We start from the raw sequence: 20,651 nt of genomic DNA, 5'->3' as shown, positions 1-20,651 counted from the left end.
CCTGCCAAAAGAAAAAAAGAAATACCCACAATCAGTCTTCGAATCTGATAATGGTCTGATTTTAATGTTGTACCTATGGTCTGCATCATTAAAATGCATGGGTAGGCGGCGGTTCGTTGCACATTTCTTTACAGCCATCGCACTTCTACTGCATCGCGCGATCGTCTGCGTCTGAGTGAGCGATGCTCGTACGAAATACACATCTGGAGCACTAGCGACATCATCATTCATAATGGCGGCGCCCGGGAGTTGGTTCGTGGTTGATTCTGGTCAAGTTTGGCGTCAATTTTAGTGCAGTACATAACATAAAGACAACAAGAAAATATAATGGAGGGTTCTACACCCGAAAGTACAGATTCTAAAGCAAAGCAACCGGGTAAAGACGGCAGTGCAAAGAAGTTTGCAGGTGAGGTGTTTATCTTTGTCCTCTACTGTTGCTGTTGTTCGGAATTTGTGGCTGTAATCGAACTAACAACTATGTTTCCTAGGCATACATCATGTTAATATTTTAATGAAATAGTTGACCGTTGCCAACAACCTTTGAACTCGCACATCACTGAAGAAAAGCAGGGATCGGAACCGTTATTTGGTTCGAGATCAGTTCTACAGCAGCGCAAAGTATCTGTTGGAAAATCGGTTCAGGAAAGGGAGTTTTCAGGAGATTGCCATGCGTTAAGAGCAAGCACATCCTTACGATTCTCAACTAACACAAATACACTTTTGCTGTTGTTGCCGACACTGCGGGTTACAGATCGGCATTTTAGGTGCAACGTTGCGGTAGCGTACTGTACTCTCCATGTTCACTCATCGTACAGACCCTGTTATATCCTGCTCAAGGACAGGCCGTTATTTTCGCAGCTCAAAATGAAGATTTGGGGTTGCTGGACGACAATAGTCGAGTACGATGCTGGACAAAAGTTTGCGGAACACGCTCCGGCGCATTCTTCCCTCAGAGTGACGAGCTAGCAGTAAATGGTACCGTACCCACTTGCAACGAGGTGACTGGGATACCTAGGCACAAGTCTATAAGTCCGTACGGTCCTGCTAGCGTGTCACTTTGAGGAAGGAATGTGCAGGAGCGTGTTCCAAACTGTCCAGCACTGTACAAGCTACAGCTGTCAAAAGGACGACCACACAGAACTAACACGACTGAATGAACGAATAAGTAGTTGCGAGCAGGAAATACCTCGCACACTTGGGTTGCAGTTTTGTTTCGTTAAGTTTCGCGGTTTCGGATCGTAGTTCCGATCTGTCAGAGCGCACATTATGTCTGAACCGTTTCACGAACCGGTGACTGCATCAATTTATTTCTGTTCAGTTCCGGTCCAGCGAAAAATACGGGTTTTTAGAGGTTTTCTTTTCGGGTTCAGTTTCGGTTCCGACCCTTGCAGCAGAGTAGGGGTCTGGTGGGCTAGATGGGCAGTATGGGCCCACTACAGAAGCGGGAAACAGCAGAGTGTTGCCGAAATTATTGATTATTATTAGGCAGCGCCATAGTACGAAGCGTTAAATGGCCGTATGTCTGAGCACAGGTCCCTCGAACGCATTTCAGAAGGAGCCTTCCTCGTTGGTTTGGCTGGTGCAGCTACACTGTTTGGCTTTGGTGCCACCATAGCGATGGCGAAGAAACGGGATCCAAAGTTTTTTACGCAGGTGATAAAATTTTGCACCCGGCCGTGTTTCCCGCGAATCACGTCTACCCCGTGAAACCGTTCCAGGGCATCTTGGGATCGAGGGCAGTCCCAGAGAGCGGAACGAGCCTCGCCCTCCGAGCCTTGGGATGGGGAACCCTCTACTCGACCGCAGGATTTGGCATCTTTTCCTTTCTGGTTTGGAAGATGATTGGGGCCCATAGTGTACGTGAATACTCCTTCCTTTTCTGGCCTACTCGGGCCCTGTTTCACCAAAGCCGATTAACATTTGAACTGAGATCAACGGTCCCTTAACTTGAATTTTACGCTGAACTCTGCTTCATACAGGGAGTTATTGTCACAGAAGCATTCATCACCTCACCAACTAACGTTTGTAAAAAGGAATAGAGTGTTAGCGTGAAGTTTTAGCAATCCTTGATCTCGGTTTAAAGTTAACCAGCGTTGGTGCATCAGCATCAGTGTAAATTGCTTGTTTCAAAAGCGGCAAAAACATTCAGCGGAACCTTAATAGCGGGACTAGACATAAAAAAAAAAAAAAGATGCACGTCGCTGCATTAGTGTTAAAAGTCGGTGCTGAAGGTATTTGGTGCTTTTAATTATGGATCATCACCAAGAAGCCTGCATCGTCGCACATGTACATGGGGTCGACTCGAGGAATCTCGCCCTACTTCAGTTTGAGGCCTCATTTTCTCATTTAAAGGTGTTATGCTCTTTGATGTACATCGTTCATTATATTTAGGGGTGACTTTTTCGGGTTAAATCCGATTCCGCCCGGTTATTCCCCCTCAAACTGACCTCCGACCAATTCGGGTTAAACCCGATTTCTCCCCGAATTCCAGTCACTGTGAAATCCTCAAGTGACGTTTCCACTGAAGACGAACAAAGGTCGCCACGTGTAACACATGTAAGAATGGGTCACTTACGTTCCCAGCAATACACCCATGTGTGTCAACACTGTCTACGCCTTCGGGGATTACCGCTGGAAGGTCACGATCCCGCCAAAAAAAAAAAAAGAGAGATTAGGAAAGGACTTAATAGACAAGAGGAGAAACAAAAACACCCGATAACACCCGAAGGCACAATTATTGCCCGATTTCTCCCCGAATTACAGATTTAAAAATAGCACCCGATTTTTACCACCCGAATCTGAGAAAGGTACGTATTTAGCCCGAAAAAGTCACTCCCTAATTATGTTATACGTGCCAGAGTGCCATAATTATTTTTCTGCATGTCGTACTTTGTGCCATATAACACCCTCGAAGACACGAACACGTCATAGGAGCGAGCGCTATGGCCACTCTCATTGGTTGTCGGAGACACGTAGTGTTGTCAGAGTCTGATCAGTTTTTTCGTACTCACGTGTCTGTTACCACTTTTGCTCTAAAGCTTGGTAAATTGTCTGTCACATTTATTGGGCACAACACGGAATGAGGTGTCGCAGCCTCTAACTGCTTTTCCTTTGGTTTCAGTTTGAAGATTTCAGGCATAAGGTTGGCTCGTTTTTACCCAGGATACCTAAAAAGGAACCTCAAGGAAAGAGCGACTTCACATCATTTAGAGAGCTCATGAACTATATCGTTGATGACAGTGCAAAGAAGGAGTAGATTATATTGTGCAAGTTTGTGGCAACACTATGTGTCGCATTTTTTGGTCAGTGAGGGCGTTTATAGGTGAAATACAATAGCACCTTATTGAAAAGAATGCTTCTTTTTTTTTCTTGACGCAATGTGAATGTGTTCGCATGCAGCTACTGCTACTTAGTGCGAGTAACGTTATTATAGTACAAAGAAAAAAATCCCTTACTTGTCATAAATATATTCACTTGTGCCTTCACTACATATCTGACACAAAACACTTTCCCATTTCTGTTACTCACATTGAGGAAGAATGACTGTAAATGGAAACTGAAGTTACCCCCCAATGTCTGTAGCGTATGTCTGAGCAGTTTTCTAGCCCTTTGTATGCAAGTATCCCCACTCCACCCTCCTACTTTTTTTCCTGTGAAAGTGGAGTTCTGACACTTCTGTTTGACTGTTTGTTAAATGTCGAATGAGAGCAAACATGACGAAGGAATTTTAAACAATAACTTACGGTTACTTGTCACAAGAGAGCTATGACCACACGCAATGCTACCAGCGATTAATTGTGCTCACGCTTGTGTCACAATCTCTGCAAATGGCACACCATATTTATGCAAAAGTTTCTCAAAGGTGCGTTCTTTTTCTTCTTCTTTTTTTTTTAGTGGCTTGTTGGTGATATCTGATGATGATCCGATAGGAAACTGTAGACCCTCTGTATGGCTGTGGAACTTTAGCCACGAGGCTTTGTCAAATTGTGGTGTGGTAGAAGCAGTGGCGTAGCCAGACCTCCAAGGTAGGGGGGGCTCGATACGAAAACTCGCCCTACTTCCCCCCCCCCCCCCAGCCGCTGATCCTGGGCGCGACAACATACACATACTCGTGCACGCCGCAAAATGCGGTTAAAGAAAACAGAACGAAAATAATTGATTTCGACGTGCACAATACGATTACATGAATAGGCTGTCATGTCCAATGAGGTGGCGTCACGAGATTGGAAGGATTTTGAAAAGCTCATACTTTGAAAACCATTCAAGAGTGCTGCTTAGACGCCATGAACTGCAAGAAATTTCGCGATCGTCACACTGTCACCCCCCCCCACCCCCCCATATATATATTATTTTCTCCTCGGATTTGCACGATTTCCGTGGGTCGGTCCGTGGCAGGTAGGGGGGGCTCGAGCCCCCCCTAGCCCCCCCCCGTGGCTACGCCACTGGGTAGAAGAGGCAGACTGGATGCGGGAGCTTGTGGATAAGACAGTGACCAAAAGGACATGTTTCCCTCGCAGACAAAGCGTTCAAGAAGTCATGCGAGTACGTTCGGAGGCAGGGGGAAAAATAAATGGCCAGTAGAATAGCTTCATGCTAATGCAGCAGTAGAGCCGTAGAGCATCAGAAAGAGCTCTGCCGATGGGGTTGTGACGACCTGGTTAAACGTAAGAGGATACGTGTGCTTCGTACACGACATCATTATACAGGGTTGCCAGACTGGGCTGCTTGTAGCCAAAGGCTACTTTCGGTTTTGTTTGGCGACTTAAAAATGGAGTTGGCTACGTGGCCTTCTTGATGGCTACTCTTCCGAGTTGCTACAGAGCAATCCCGCATAACGCAAAGAAACACTAAGCGCATTCTTTTCACTTGCACTGGACTGCACTACCTTGGATTACACGCAAGACCGGTTTCCGGGAGCTGCACTTTCCACCTGAAAGGAACTTTATTAGTAATGCCTTTCTTTTCAGCAGGAAAGTGCAGCACGCAAATAACCCAGTTCAGATCTGGTGCAGGAGGTGCAAGCGAAAAGAATGCACCTTATATTTGTGTTTTCTTGAAGCACACTTTCAACACCTCAACATACTTAGTCTCTTTGTGCCTCCGAAAAAAGAATAGAAAAGAAATCGGCGTCCACACCACACCATGTCCAGTTCAACACCGGTACGACCTATCTCTGTGGGTATGACGACAGACGACGGTATCCCCGCAGCTATATGAAGCCAGTCCGTCAGCGTTTGCTAATATATGGCCCAAAATACTTTCCAAGCCGTTACTACTGGCTACACATTTTTTGCTACAAAAACTGCCCAGCTACATTTTGGCTCTGCAAAAAAATTGGCTACATGCAGCTTTCGCTATCTGGCAGTCCTGAGTATTGAGGAAATAAGTACTTATATTTCTAGGCACCTTGGGTGCATCTCGATCGTTGCGCCGCTCTCAGCGCCTAGCGGCTCCGCGCGGAACTTGTTCCGGGCCCCGCTCTCACCTTGACGCTGTGCTACAACCATCTTTTTGCGAGTGATTTCGTCGCTCTTCTTTCGTTATTCTGGCAACACCTTGTTGAATTGCGCATAACCGCCACGGGCAGTGCCCTCGCGCAATAAATGCTGCGTTTATGGCTGCTCAAACACGTATACAAGCTTGATTTTAGCCAACTACGTGTTAGAGAACATGTTTCGGTTTATCTTTCTACATTTTTGCGAGAAGTTTGATTTACACGAATTACGTTCTATAGACTGAAGAACGTTTTAACTAACGCCATTCTAATGTGGTGGTATGTGCCTTGAGCGAATCAGCATTCCGTTTAGTTTGCTCTTTGGTTAACCAATCTTGTCTAATCAATTATATTACGCAAAATAAAAAAAAAGTAGTGGCTACTAAAACTATACGACTGCTAACATTCGATTGATTTCGTTCGCATATCGCGCTCTGCGTTGTTTTACATCTTGCTGCTTATTAGGGCAGCCTTGTGCGTGTATGGTGCACACCATACCATTATTGACGATAGACCTCCCCATGTTTGTAAACAAATGACGTCATAGTGTTCGACAGCGCCACCAATTTGGTAGAGTTGAACTACGCTAGAAGCTAGAGGCGAACAAGGTCGCGCCCGAGAGCCACGGTCTTGAGGGGATTACGATGGTCCCTGAAAGGGACGTGACCTTCGGTCGTACTTTTCTTTCAATAGGAGGCAGCGAACAATTGCCCATTCGTGGAACCCATCCCTCCCCGTCTGGTTTGTTTCGGTTTCAGTTTGTCTGACGTCAACGTCAACGTTTCAACGTCATGATGACGTTTTTCGGGTAGAGGTTTATTGGAAATGAGTGCGGGTATGAAAATTCGTACCCGCATCACGCGCACGGCCCGCACCTGCACGGCCCGACGCGTACCCGCAGCCCAACGCGTACGCAAGTTTCAGTTATGCCACATGGTCGTCACAGAACGAAATGATTTATTGATGCTGAGGACACTCTTCGCTAGCGAGCTACTTTTCCAACGCGCCAGACGCTGTGGCGGCTGCTGACATGGTTGCCAGGTTACAAACGCGAAGCGTACGAGCCTAAAGGTAGCCCAAATTAGTCCCAGTCGATGAACAAGGTGCTAGTAAAGCTGTCATCATCTCACACACCACATGGGGGAAAAGGGAAGAACGTCTTGGAAAGTATTTTGGGCTAATATTCGCAATGAATCTGGTCGTGTACCGAAAGCCGACGGGCTGGCTTTGCGCCTGCGGGTACAGCTGGTATACCCGCGTAATCCGCGGAGGCGGTCTTCTGCCTGCGCCTTACCCGCAACCGATGGCACGAAAATGTGTACCCGCGAAGAACAAACTTGCGCGGGCATCCGCAGGTATAAACTCACCCGCACTCATCTTTATTGATAATGTGTGCGTGAAAGGGGCCGCACAAGTGCATTTCGTTTCCTTTGGACACTTGAAATCTTGTTGCTGCCTGTTATCACAGGCGTTCTGTAGTGGTCACCGAGGCAGACAGCCACGCCTTATCCAGGCCTTTGCGGGTAGGCCTTGGTAGCTGGTAACATTCGACAATAAAGTCGAGCGAACCTTCACTTTAGGATTTCGAAAATCATTTTCCTATATCACTTTATTTCACTTAGAATTTTTGTGACGCCTTTGAAGTGAACAGCATTTACGAAGCAAACTAAATAGCTATATGTGTGTGTCTAAACGTGAACAGTTCACATATATAAATTCTACGTGTGTGGGTTCGCTGCTAGAAATGTAACGGCGCATGTTTCTGTGCGGTGCATGGAGCCAACACGTAGGTAGCAGACTCCGATATGTGGCATTTCCCTCGCATACGCCGCAGTGACGCTACGCTAGTATAGGACATGTGCCGCTCCACTGTGCTGTCACATTCCTCACTTGTCCACTTTGATAAAGATTGAAGCCCTTTTCACTGCTGTTTCCGCAAATAAACTTGTCTTTAAATTTAACGCGCCGAATGTCAACGTTTGCTACAGTCAGCATGGCTGCGTTGTGTATGTCACATACACAATCGTCTGCTAGGATTCCCGGAAGAAACGCAGGCCCCTCCCGCTAGAGGTAAGGCATGTGGCGCCCCTACATTCGTTGCACGTGGCGTATTGCGTGGCGATACTGACGGAGATGCTGAATGACTTTATATATCAAGGGTGGAGATTTTATACGCCTGTACATCTTGGAATACATCAAAGGTACAAAATTGATGCAGGCGGAACGAAGTAGCCTCTGGTATAGGAACAGGTTAGATCATTATTGTGTGCGGTCGACTGATGCAGGCGGAGCGAAGTAGCCTCTGGTATAGGAACAGGTTAGGGTTAGATCATTATTGTGTGCGGTCGATTGATGCAGGCGGAACGAAGTAGCCTCTGGTATAGGAACAGGTTAGGGTTAGATCATTATTGTGTGCGGTCGACTGATGCAGGCGGAGCGAAGTAGCCTCTGGTATAGGAACAGGTTAGGGTTAGATCATTACTGCGTGCGGTCGACTGATGCAGGCGGAGCGAAGTAGCCTCTGGTATAGGAACAGGTTAGGGTTAGATCATTATTGTGTGCGGTCGACTGATGCAGGCGGAGCGAAGTAGCCTCTGGTATAGGAACAGGTTAGGGTTAGATCATTATTGTGTGCGGTCGATTGATGCAGGCGGAACGAAGTAGCCTCTGGTATAGGAACAGGTTAGGGTTAGATCATTATTGTGTGCGGTCGACTGATGCAGGCGGAGCGAAGTAGCCTCTGGTATAGGAACAGGTTAGGGTTAGATCATTATTGTGTGCGGTCGATTGATGCAGGCGGAGCGAAGTAGCCTCTGGTATAGGAACAGGTTAGGGTTAGATCATTATTGTGTGCGGTCGACTGATGCAGGCGGAGCGAAGTAGCCTCTGGTATAGGAACTAGTGATGGGCAAGTCAGTTCATTTTTGTGAACTAATTCATTTAGTTCAGTTCACTCCACTGAACTGCCTAAAAGAATAGTTCATTCGTTCACCTGTTCGCAATTAAACACAATCAAGTAATATAGTCCCAAACTTTAAAGTGGCTCGACCAAGACAGATACAACAAAATGATCTTGCAATTCAGTTTTCCAAAGGTTCGAGAACATCAACATAGCAAACGTAATCTTTTAGGTCGCTTTTTTATTTTGCTTTAATTTTCTACGTATATTTTTAACGAGAAAAGTAATGCACAGATCAATATGCAAGGTGCCGTCGTCGTTCAATGTTACAATCGTGTATTTCTGATCACTTACGTCTGCTTGCTGCGAATTTGAGAACACAGAAGTGTGATAGAGTAACCGCAGTTTCAACTCATTTCATTCAAATGCATGAGAGAGCTTGAAGAAAAGTACAACGTAGCGTTGTGGAGGAAAAATTGGGAAGCTTGCAGTGTATTGCCGCAAAAATAGCATGCCCGCTCCAGGGTGTGCCAGTCAAACAAGCAGTCAGCCAGAAGTCAGAACATAACGGCGCCACTAGCAGTCCACAATTGCGAGAAGGAGCTCAGAGCGATCTCAGCGCAATCAGTTCTAAATGATTTACTCTTGTTCAGCGTTCGCCGTTCATATAGTTCACTTGCCCAGAGTACTTCAATCCATACGGCGTTCAAAGCCGCTCTGCTGGCTCTCCCTCCCCCGTGGACGAGTAACAGTTCTGACAGGCGCTGCGAGTACTTCCAAACGACCCGCGGCATCGTTTAGTTCTTTAGTTGATCCAGTTCTCTTCCTTCACACCTTCACACAGTCCACTCGAAGCTCTCCCTCCCCGCGCTTTTTCTTAAGCGCATGCGCTGTGGACTAGCACCTTCTCTGACGGCCAACGGCAGACCCTGCGAGTGCTTCAAGACGTCCCGCGGCATCGTCTAGTTCTTTAGTTCATCCAGTTCTATTCCTTCACACCTTCACTAAGTCCACTTGAAGCTCTGCCTCGCCGCACCGCCCGCGCTCTTTCTTAAGCGCATGCGCTGTGGACGAGCAGCAGTTCTGACAGGCAACGGCAGGCTCTGCGAGTACTTCGAAACGACTCGCGACGTCGTTTAGTTCTTTAGTTCATCCAGTTCTCTTCCTTCACACAGTCCACTTCAGCGCAGCGTCACAGCCACTCAAGGCCACAGCGTATGCGCCGTGGTGCCGTGGTCTCCCGCCCTTCTTCATGCGCGCATGTGCTTTGTTAGCTTTTCAAAACGTTCGTTAGATGGCGCAGATGTCACACTTGGAAGCGTATCAAAGCGTATGCGTTGTGGGTGTCGAGGCCCAATGAACTCAATTGAGGAACTAATGTTTTGGTTGTTGTTGAACTAGTTCGTTCAGTTCACCCGAATGACTAGTTCAGTTTGAAGGGTTCGTCCACGAACGACACATCACTAATAGGAACAGGTTAGGGTTAGATCATTATTGTGTGCGGTCGATTGATGCAGGCGGAACGAAGTAGCCTCTGGTATAGGAACAGGTTAGGGTTAGATCATTATTGTGTGCGGTCGACTGATGCAGGCGGAGCGAAGTAGCCTCTGGTATAGGAACAGGTTAGGGTTAGATCATTATTGTGTGCGGTCGACTGATGCAGGCGGAGCGAAGTAGCCTCTGGTATAGGAACAGGTTAGGGTTAGATCATTGCTGCGTGCGGTCGACTGATGCAGGCGGAGCGAAGTAGCCTCTGGTATAGGAACAGGTTAGGGTTAGATCATTGCTGCGTGCGGTCGACTGATGCAGGCGGAGCGAAGTAGCCTCTGGTATAGGAACAGGTTAGGGTTAGATCATTGCTGCGTGCGGTCGACTGATGCAGGCGGAACGAAGTAGCCTCTGGTATAGGAACAGGTTAGGGTTAGATCATTACTGCGTGCGGTCGACTGATGCAGGCGGAACGAGGTAGCCTCTGGTATAGGAACAGGTTAGGGTCAGATCATTGCTGCGTGCGGTCGACTGATGCAGGCGGAGCGAGGTAGCCTATGGTATAGGAACAGGTTAGGGTTAGATCATTATTGTGTGCGGTCGATTGATGCAGGCGGAGCGAAGTAGCCTCTGGTATAGGAACAGGTTAGGGTTAGATCATTATTGTGTGCGGTCGATTGATGCAGGCGGAGCGAAGTAGCCTCTGGTATAGGAACAGGTTAGGGTTAGATCATTATTGTGTGCGGTCGACTGATGCAGGCGGAGCGAAGTAGCCTCTGGTATAGGAACAGGTTAGGGTTAGATCATTATTGTGTGCGGTCGATTGATGCAGGCGGAGCGAAGTAGCCTCTGGTATAGGAACAGGTTAGGGTTAGATCATTATTGTGTGCGGTCGATTGATGCAGGCGGAGCGAAGTAGCCTCTGGTATAGGAACAGGTTAGGGTTAGATCATTATTGTGTGCGGTCGATTGATGCAGGCGGAGCGAAGTAGCCTCTGGTATAGGAACAGGTTAGGGTTAGATCATTATTGTGTGCGGTCGATTGATGCAGGCGGAGCGAAGTAGCCTCTGGTATAGGAACAGGTTAGGGTTAGATCATTATTGTGTGCGGTCGACTGATGCAGGCGGAGCGAAGTAGCCTCTGGTATAGGAACTAGTGATGGGCAAGTCAGTTCATTTTTGTGAACTAATTCATTTAGTTCAGTTCACTCCACTGAACTGCCTAAAAGAATAGTTCATTCGTTCACCTGTTCGCAATTAAACACAATCAAGTAATATAGTCCCAAACTTTAAAGTGGCTCGACCAAGACAGATACAACAAAATGATCTTGCAATTCAGTTTTCCAAAGGTTCGAGAACATCAACATAGCAAACGTAATCTTTTAGGTCGCTTTTTTATTTTGCTTTAATTTTCTACGTATATTTTTAACGAGAAAAGTAATGCACAGATCAATATGCAAGGTGCCGTCGTCGTTCAATGTTACAATCGTGTATTTCTGATCACTTACGTCTGCTTGCTGCGAATTTGAGAACACAGAAGTGTGATAGAGTAACCGCAGTTTCAACTCATTTCATTCAAATGCATGAGAGAGCTTGAAGAAAAGTACAACGTAGCGTTGTGGAGGAAAAATTGGGAAGCTTGCAGTGTATTGCCGCAAAAATAGCATGCCCGCTCCAGGGTGTGCCAGTCAAACAAGCAGTCAGCCAGAAGTCAGAACATAACGGCGCCACTAGCAGTCCACAATTGCGAGAAGGAGCTCAGAGCGATCTCAGCGCAATCAGTTCTAAATGATTTACTCTTGTTCAGCGTTCGCCGTTCATATAGTTCACTTGCCCAGAGTACTTCAATCCATACGGCGTTCAAAGCCGCTCTGCTGGCTCTCCCTCCCCCGTGGACGAGTAACAGTTCTGACAGGCGCTGCGAGTACTTCCAAACGACCCGCGGCATCGTTTAGTTCTTTAGTTGATCCAGTTCTCTTCCTTCACACCTTCACACAGTCCACTCGAAGCTCTCCCTCCCCGCGCTTTTTCTTAAGCGCATGCGCTGTGGACTAGCACCTTCTCTGACGGCCAACGGCAGACCCTGCGAGTGCTTCAAGACGTCCCGCGGCATCGTCTAGTTCTTTAGTTCATCCAGTTCTATTCCTTCACACCTTCACTAAGTCCACTTGAAGCTCTGCCTCGCCGCACCGCCCGCGCTCTTTCTTAAGCGCATGCGCTGTGGACGAGCAGCAGTTCTGACAGGCAACGGCAGGCTCTGCGAGTACTTCGAAACGACTCGCGACGTCGTTTAGTTCTTTAGTTCATCCAGTTCTCTTCCTTCACACAGTCCACTTCAGCGCAGCGTCACAGCCACTCAAGGCCACAGCGTATGCGCCGTGGTGCCGTGGTCTCCCGCCCTTCTTCATGCGCGCATGTGCTTTGTTAGCTTTTCAAAACGTTCGTTAGATGGCGCAGATGTCACACTTGGAAGCGTATCAAAGCGTATGCGTTGTGGGTGTCGAGGCCCAATGAACTCAATTGAGGAACTAATGTTTTGGTTGTTGTTGAACTAGTTCGTTCAGTTCACCCGAATGACTAGTTCAGTTTGAAGGGTTCGTCCACGAACGACACATCACTAATAGGAACAGGTTAGGGTTAGATCATTATTGTGTGCGGTCGATTGATGCAGGCGGAACGAAGTAGCCTCTGGTATAGGAACAGGTTAGGGTTAGATCATTATTGTGTGCGGTCGACTGATGCAGGCGGAGCGAAGTAGCCTCTGGTATAGGAACAGGTTAGGGTTAGATCATTATTGTGTGCGGTCGACTGATGCAGGCGGAGCGAAGTAGCCTCTGGTATAGGAACAGGTTAGGGTTAGATCATTGCTGCGTGCGGTCGACTGATGCAGGCGGAGCGAAGTAGCCTCTGGTATAGGAACAGGTTAGGGTTAGATCATTGCTGCGTGCGGTCGACTGATGCAGGCGGAGCGAAGTAGCCTCTGGTATAGGAACAGGTTAGGGTTAGATCATTGCTGCGTGCGGTCGACTGATGCAGGCGGAACGAAGTAGCCTCTGGTATAGGAACAGGTTAGGGTTAGATCATTACTGCGTGCGGTCGACTGATGCAGGCGGAACGAGGTAGCCTCTGGTATAGGAACAGGTTAGGGTCAGATCATTGCTGCGTGCGGTCGACTGATGCAGGCGGAGCGAGGTAGCCTATGGTATAGGAACAGGTTAGGGTCAGATCATTGCTGCGTGCGGTCGACTGATGCAGGCGGAGCGAGGTAGCCTATGGTATAGGAACAGGTTAGGGTCAGATCATTGCTGCGTGCGGTCGACTGATGCAGGCGGAGCGAGGTAGCCTCTGGTATAGGAACAGGTTAGGGTCAGATCATTGCTGCGTGCGGTCGACTGATGCAGGCGGAGCGAGGTAGCCTATGGTATAGGAACAGGTTAGGGTCAGATCATTACTGCGTGCGGTCGACTGATGCAGGCGGAACGAAGTAGCCTCTGGTATAGGAACAGGTTAGGGTTAGATCATTACTGCGTGCGGTCGACTGATGCAGGCGGAGCGAAGTAGCCTCTGGTATAGGAACAGGTTAGGGTTAGATCATTATTGCGTGCGGTCGACTGATGCAGGCGGAGCGAAGTAGCCTCTGGTATAGGAACAGGTTAGGGTCAGATCATTACTGCGTGCGGTCGACTGATGCAGGCGGAACGAAGTAGCCTCTGGTATAGGAACAGGTTAGGGTTAGATCATTACTGCGTGCGGTCGACTGATGCAGGCGGAGCGAAGTAGCCTCTGGTATAGGAACAGGTTAGGGTTAGATCATTATTGCGTGCGGTCGACTGATGCAGGCGGAGCGAAGTAGCCTCTGGTATAGGAACAGGTTAGGGTTAGATCATTACTGCGTGCGGTCGACTGATGCAGGCGGAGCGAAGTAGCCTCTGGTATAGGAACAGGTTAGGGTTAGATCATTACTGCGTGCGGTCGACTGATGCAGGCGGAGCGAAGTAGCCTCTGGTATAGGAACAGGTTAGGGTTAGATCATTACTGCGTGCGGTCGACTGATGCAGGCGGAGCGAAGTAGCCTCTGGTATAGGAACAGGTTAGGGTTAGATCATTACTGCGTGCGGTCGACTGATGCAGGCGGAGCGAAGTAGCCTCTGGTATAGGAACAGGTTAGGGTTAGATCATTACTGCGTGCGGTCGACTGATGCAGGCGGAGCGAAGTAGCCTCTGGTATAGGAACAGGTTAGGGTTAGATCATTATTGCGTGCGGTCGATTGATGCAGGCGGAACGAAGTAGCCTCTGGTATAGGAACAGGTTAGGGTTAGATCATTATTGCGTGCGGTCGACTGATGCAGGCGGAGCGAAGTAGCCTCTGGTATAGGAACAGGTTAGGGTTAGATCATTATTGCGTGCGGTCGACTGATGCAGGCGGAGCGAAGTAGCCTCTGGTATAGGAACAGGTTAGGGTTAGATCATTATTGCGTGCGGTCGACTGATGCAGGCGGAGCGAAGTAGCCTCTGGTATAGGAACAGGTTAGGGTTAGATCATTATTGTGTGCGGTCGACTGATGCAGGCGGAGCGAGGTAGCCTCTGGTATAGGAACAGGTTAGGGTCAGATCATTATTGTGTGCGGTCGACTGATGCAGGCGGAGCGAGGTAGCCTCTGGTATAGGAACAGGTTAGGGTCAGATCATTATTGTGTGCGGTCGACTGATGCAGGCGGAGCGAGGTAGCCTCTGGTATAGGAACAGGTTAGGGTCAGATCATTACTGCGTGCGGTCGACTGATGCAGGCGGAGCGAGGTAGCCTCTGGTATAGGAACAGGTTAGGGTCAGATCATTACTGCGTGCGGTCGACTGATGCAGGCGGAGCGAGGTAGCCTATGGTATAGGAACAGGTTAGGGTCAGATCATTGCTGCGTGCGGTCGACTGATGCAGGCGGAGCGAGGTAGCCTATGGTATAGGAACAGGTTAGGGTCAGATCATTGCTGCGTGCGGTCGACTGATGCAGGCGGAGCGAGGTAGCCTATGGTATAGGAACAGGTTAGGGTCAGATCATTGCTGCGTGCGGTCGACTGATGCAGGCGGAGCGAGGTAGCCTATGGTATAGGAACAGGTTAGGGTCAGATCATTGCTGCGTGCGGTCGACTGATGCAGGCGGAGCGAGGTAGCCTATGGTATAGGAACAGGTTAGGGTCAGATCATTGCTGCGTGCGGTCGACTGATGCAGGCGGAGCGAGGTAGCCTCTGGTATAGGAACAGGTTAGGGTTAGATCATTACTGCGTGCGGTCGACTGATGCAGGCGGAGCGAAGTAGCCTCTGGTATAGGAACAGGTTAGGGTTAGATCATTACTGCGTGCGGTCGATTGATGCAGGCGGAACGAAGTAGCCTCTGGTATAGGAACAGGTTAGGGTTAGATCATTATTGTGTGCGGTCGATTGATGCAGGCGGAACGAAGTAGCCTCTGGTATAGGAACAGGTTAGGGTTAGATCATTATTGTGTGCGGTCGATTGATGCAGGCGGAACGAAGTAGCCTCTGGTATAGGAACAGGTTAGGGTTAGATCATTATTGTGTGCGGTCGATTGATGCAGGCGGAACGAAGTAGCCTCTGGTATAGGAACAGGTTAGGGTTAGATCATTATTGTGTGCGGTCGACTGATGCAGGCGGAGCGAATTAGCCTCTGGTATAGGAACAGGTTAGGGTTAGATCATTACTGCGTGCGGTCGACTGATGCAGGCGGAGCGAATTAGCCTCTGGTATAGGAACAGGTTAGGGTTAGATCATTACTGCGTGCGGTCGACTGATGCAGGCGGAGCGAAGTAGCCTCTGGTATAGGAACAGGTTAGGGTTAGATCATTATTGTGTGCGGTCGATTGATGCAGGCGGAACGAAGTAGCCTCTGGTATAGGAACAGGTTAGGGTTAGATCATTATTGTGTGCGGTCGACTGATGCAGGCGGAGCGAATTAGCCTCTGGTATAGGAACAGGTTAGGGTTAGATCATTACTGCGTGCGGTCGACTGATGCAGGCGGAGCGAAGTAGCCTCTGGTATAGGAACAGGTTAGGGTTAGATCATTACTGCGTGCGGTCGATTGATGCAGGCGGAACGAAGGAACAGGTTTGGGTTAGATCATTACTGCGTGCGGTCGACTGATGCAGGCGGAGCGAGGTAGCCTCTGGTATAGGAACAGGTTAGGGTCAGATCATTACTGCGTGCGGTCGACTGATGCAGGCGGAGCGAGGTAGCCTCTGGTATAGGAACAGGTTAGGGTCAGATCATTACTGCATGCGGTCGACTGATGCAGGCGGAGCGAGGTAGCCTCTGGTATAGGAACAGGTTAGGGTCAGATCATTATTGTGTGCGGTCGATTGATGCAGGCGGAACGAAGTAGCCTCTGGTATAGGAACAGGTTAGGGTCAGATCATTATTGTGTGCGGTCGATTGATGCAGGCGGAACGAAGTAGCCTCTGGTATAGGAACAGGTTAGGGTCAGATCATTATTGTGTGCGGTCGATTGATGCAGGCGGAACGAAGTAGCCTCTGGTATAGGAACAGGTTAGGGTTAGATCATTATTGTGTGCGGTCGACTGATGCAGGCGGAGCGAAGTAGCCTCTGGTATAGGAACAGGTTAGGGTTAGATCATTATTGTGTGCGGTCGACTGATGCAGGCGGAGCGAGGTAGCCTCTGGTATAGGAACAGGTTAGGGTCAGATCATTACTGCGTGCGGTCGACTGATGCAGGCGGAGCGAGGTAGCCTCTGGTATAGGAACAGGTTAGGGTCAGATCATTACTGCGTGCGGTCGACTGACGCAGGCGGAGCGAGGTAGCCTCTGGTATAGGAACAGGTTAGGGTCAGATCATTACTGCGTGCGGTCGACTGATGCAGGCGGAGCGAAGTAGCCTCTGGTATAGGAACAGGTTAGGGTTAGATCATTACTGCGTGCGGTCGATTGATGCAGGCGGAACGAAGGAACAGGTTTGGGTTAGATCATTACTGCGTGTGGGCGACTGACGCAGGCAGAGCGAGGTAGCCTCTGGTATAGGAACAGGTCAGGGTCAGGTCATTACTGCGTGTGGGCGACTGACGCAGGCAGAGCGAGGTAGCCTCTGGTATAGGAACAGGTCAGGGTCAGGTCATTACTGCGTGCGGTCGACTGACGCAGGCGGAGCGAGGTAGCCTCTGGTATAGGAACAGGTCAGGGTCAGGTCATTACTGCGTGCGGTCGACTGACGCAGGCGGAGCGAGGTAGCCTCTGGTACAGGAACAGGTCAGGGTCAGGTCATTACTGCGTGCGGTCGACTGACGCAGGCGGAGCGAGGTAGCCTCTGGTACAGGAACAGGTCAGGGTCAGGTCATTACTGCGTGCGGTCGACTGACGCAGGCGGAGCGAGGTAGCCTCTGGTAGAGGAACAGGTCAGGGTCAGGTCATTACTGCGCGCGGTCGACTGACGCAGGCGGAGCGAGGTAGCCTCTGGTAGAGGAACAGGTCAGGGTCAGGTCATTACTGCGCGCGGTCGACTGACGCAGGCGGAGCGAGGTAGCCTCTGGTAGAGGAACAGGTCAGGGTCAGGTCATTACTGCGCGCGGTCGACTGACGCAGGCGGAGCGAGGTAGCCTCTGGTACAGGAACAGGTCAGGGTCAGGTCATTACTGCGCGCGGTCGACTGACGCAGGCGGAGCGAGGTAGCCTCTGGTACAGGAACAGGTCAGGGTCAGGTCATTACTGCGCGCGGTCGACTGACGCAGGCGGAGCGAGGTAGCCTCTGGTACAGGAACAGGTCAGGGTCAGGTCATTACTGCGCGCGGTCGACTGACGCAGGCGGAGCGAGGTAGCCTCTGGTACAGGAACAGGTCAGGGTCAGGTCATTACTGCGCGCGGTCGACTGACGCAGGCGGAGCGAGGTAGCCTCTGGTACAGGAACAGGTCAGGGTCAGGTCATTACTGCGCGCGGTCGACTGACGCAGGCGGAGCGAGGTAGCCTCTGGTACAGGAACAGGTCAGGGTCAGGTCATTACTGCGCGCGGTCGACTGACGCAGGCGGAGCGAGGTAGCCTCTGGTAGAGGAACAGGTCAGGGTCAGGTCATTACTGCGCGCGGTCGACTGACGCAGGCGGAGCGAGGTAGCCTCTGGTACAGGAACAGGTCAGGGTCAGGTCATTACTGCGCGCGGTCGACTGACGCAGGCGGAGCGAGGTAGCCTCTGGTACAGGAACAGGTCAGGGTCAGGTCATTACTGCGCGCGGTCGACTGACGCAGGCGGAGCGAGGTAGCCTCTGGTACAGGAACAGGTCAGGGTCAGGTCATTACTGCGCGCGGTCGACTGACGCAGGCGGAGCGAGGTAGCCTCTGGTACAGGAACAGGTCAGGGTCAGGTCATTACTGCGCGCGGTCGACTGACGCAGGCGGAGCGAGGTAGCCTCTGGTACAGGAACAGGTCAGGGTCAGGTCATTACTGCGCGCGGTCGACTGACGCAGGCGGAGCGAGGTAGCCTCTGGTACAGGAACAGGTCAGGGTCAGGTCATTACTGCGCGCGGTCGACTGACGCAGGCGGAGCGAGGTAGCCTCTGGTACAGGAACAGGTCAGGGTCAGGTCATTACTGCGCGCGGTCGACTGACGCAGGCGGAGCGAGGTAGCCTCTGGTACAGGAACAGGTCAGGGTCAGGTCATTACTGCGCGCGGTCGACTGACGCAGGCGGAGCGAGGTAGCCTCTGGTACAGGAACAGGTCAGGGTCAGGTCATTACTGCGCGCGGTCGACTGACGCAGGCGGAGCGAGGTAGCCTCTGGTACAGGAACAGGTCAGGGTCAGGTCATTACTGCGCGCGGTCGACTGACGCAGGCGGAGCGAGGTAGCCTCTGGTACAGGAACAGGTCAGGGTCAGGTCATTACTGCGCGCGGTCGACTGACGCAGGCGGAGCGAGGTAGCCTCTGGTACAGGAACAGGTCAGGGTCAGGTCATTACTGCGCGCGGTCGACTGACGCAGGCGGAGCGAGGTAGCCTCTGGTACAGGAACAGGTCAGGGTCAGGTCATTACTGCGCGCGGTCGACTGACGCAGGCGGAGCGAGGTAGCCTCTGGTACAGGAACAGGTCAGGGTCAGGTCATTACTGCGCGCGGTCGACTGACGCAGGCGGAGCGAGGTAGCCTCTGGTAGAGGAACAGGTCAGGGTCAGGTCATTACTGCGCGCGGTCGACTGACGCAGGCGGAGCGAGGTAGCCTCTGGTACAGGAACAGGTCAGGGTCAGGTCATTACTGCGCGCGGTCGACTGACGCAGGCGGAGCGAGGTAGCCTCTGGTACAGGAACAGGTCAGGGTCAGGTCATTACTGCGCGCGGTCGACTGACGCAGGCGGAGCGAGGTAGCCTCTGGTACAGGAACAGGTCAGGGTCAGGTCATTACTGCGCGCGGTCGACTGACGCAGGCGGAGCGAGGTAGCCTCTGGTACAGGAACAGGTCAGGGTCAGGTCATTACTGCGCGCGGTCGACTGACGCAGGCGGAGCGAGGTAGCCTCTGGTACAGGAACAGGTCAGGGTCAGGTCATTACTGCGCGCGGTCGACTGACGCAGGCGGAGCGAGGTAGCCTCTGGTACAGGAACAGGTCAGGGTCAGGTCATTACTGCGCGCGGTCGACTGACGCAGGCGGAGCGAGGTAGCCTCTGGTACAGGAACAGGTCAGGGTCAGGTCATTACTGCGCGCGGTCGACTGACGCAGGCGGAGCGAGGTAGCCTCTGGTACAGGAACAGGTCAGGGTCAGGTCATTACTGCGCGCGGTCGACTGACGCAGGCGGAGCGAGGTAGCCTCTGGTACAGGAACAGGTCAGGGTCAGGTCATTACTGCGCGCGGTCGACTGACGCAGGCGGAGCGAGGTAGCCTCTGGTACAGGAACAGGTCAGGGTCAGGTCATTACTGCGCGCGGTCGACTGACGCAGGCGGAGCGAGGTAGCCTCTGGTACAGGAACAGGTCAGGGTCAGGTCATTACTGCGCGCGGTCGACTGACGCAGGCGGAGCGAGGTAGCCTCTGGTACAGGAACAGGTCAGGGTCAGGTCATTACTGCGCGCGGTCGACTGACGCAGGCGGAGCGAGGTAGCCTCTGGTACAGGAACAGGTCAGGGTCAGGTCATTACTGCGCGCGGTCGACTGACGCAGGCGGAGCGAGGTAGCCTCTGGTACAGGAACAGGTCAGGGTCAGGTCATTACTGCGCGCGGTCGACTGACGCAGGCGGAGCGAGGTAGCCTCTGGTACAGGAACAGGTCAGGGTCAGGTCATTACTGCGCGCGGTCGACTGACGCAGGCGGAGCGAGGTAGCCTCTGGTACAGGAACAGGTCAGGGTCAGGTCATTACTGCGCGCGGTCGACTGACGCAGGCGGAGCGAGGTAGCCTCTGGTACAGGAACAGGTCAGGGTCAGGTCATTACTGCGCGCGGTCGACTGACGCAGGCGGAGCGAGGTAGCCTCTGGTACAGGAACAGGTCAGGGTCAGGTCATTACTGCGCGCGGTCGACTGACGCAGGCGGAGCGAGGTAGCCTCTGGTACAGGAACAGGTCAGGGTCAGGTCATTACTGCGCGCGGTCGACTGACGCAGGCGGAGCGAGGTAGCCTCTGGTACAGGAACAGGTCAGGGTCAGGTCATTACTGCGCGCGGTCGACTGACGCAGGCGGAGCGAGGTAGCCTCTGGTACAGGAACAGGTCAGGGTCAGGTCATTACTGCGCGCGGTCGACTGACGCAGGCGGAGCGAGGTAGCCTCTGGTACAG

The 20,651-nt window shown here is 51.3% G+C and overlaps 1 protein-coding gene across 1 annotated transcript; it reads left to right on the top strand.

The window, feature by feature from the left end:
• The first annotated feature begins 209 nt into the window (after positions 1 to 209).
• Positions 210 to 3,284, top strand: LOC135387800 (transmembrane protein 242-like). The gene is made up of 4 exons (XM_064616934.1): positions 210 to 406; positions 1,553 to 1,653; positions 1,719 to 1,856; positions 3,122 to 3,284. Exons 1-4 carry the CDS (start codon positions 328 to 330, stop codon positions 3,254 to 3,256), a joined length of 453 nt encoding a protein of 150 aa, XP_064473004.1. The 5' UTR covers positions 210 to 327; the 3' UTR covers positions 3,257 to 3,284.
• Positions 3,285 to 20,651: the final 17,367 nt, after the last annotated feature.

This window comes from Ornithodoros turicata, chromosome 3, assembly GCF_037126465.1.
Source record: "Ornithodoros turicata isolate Travis chromosome 3, ASM3712646v1, whole genome shotgun sequence".
Classification (NCBI taxonomy): domain Eukaryota; kingdom Metazoa; phylum Arthropoda; class Arachnida; order Ixodida; family Argasidae; genus Ornithodoros; species Ornithodoros turicata.
Note: the sequence above shows the minus strand (reverse complement) of the source record. Positions and strands in the feature narration are given on the sequence as shown.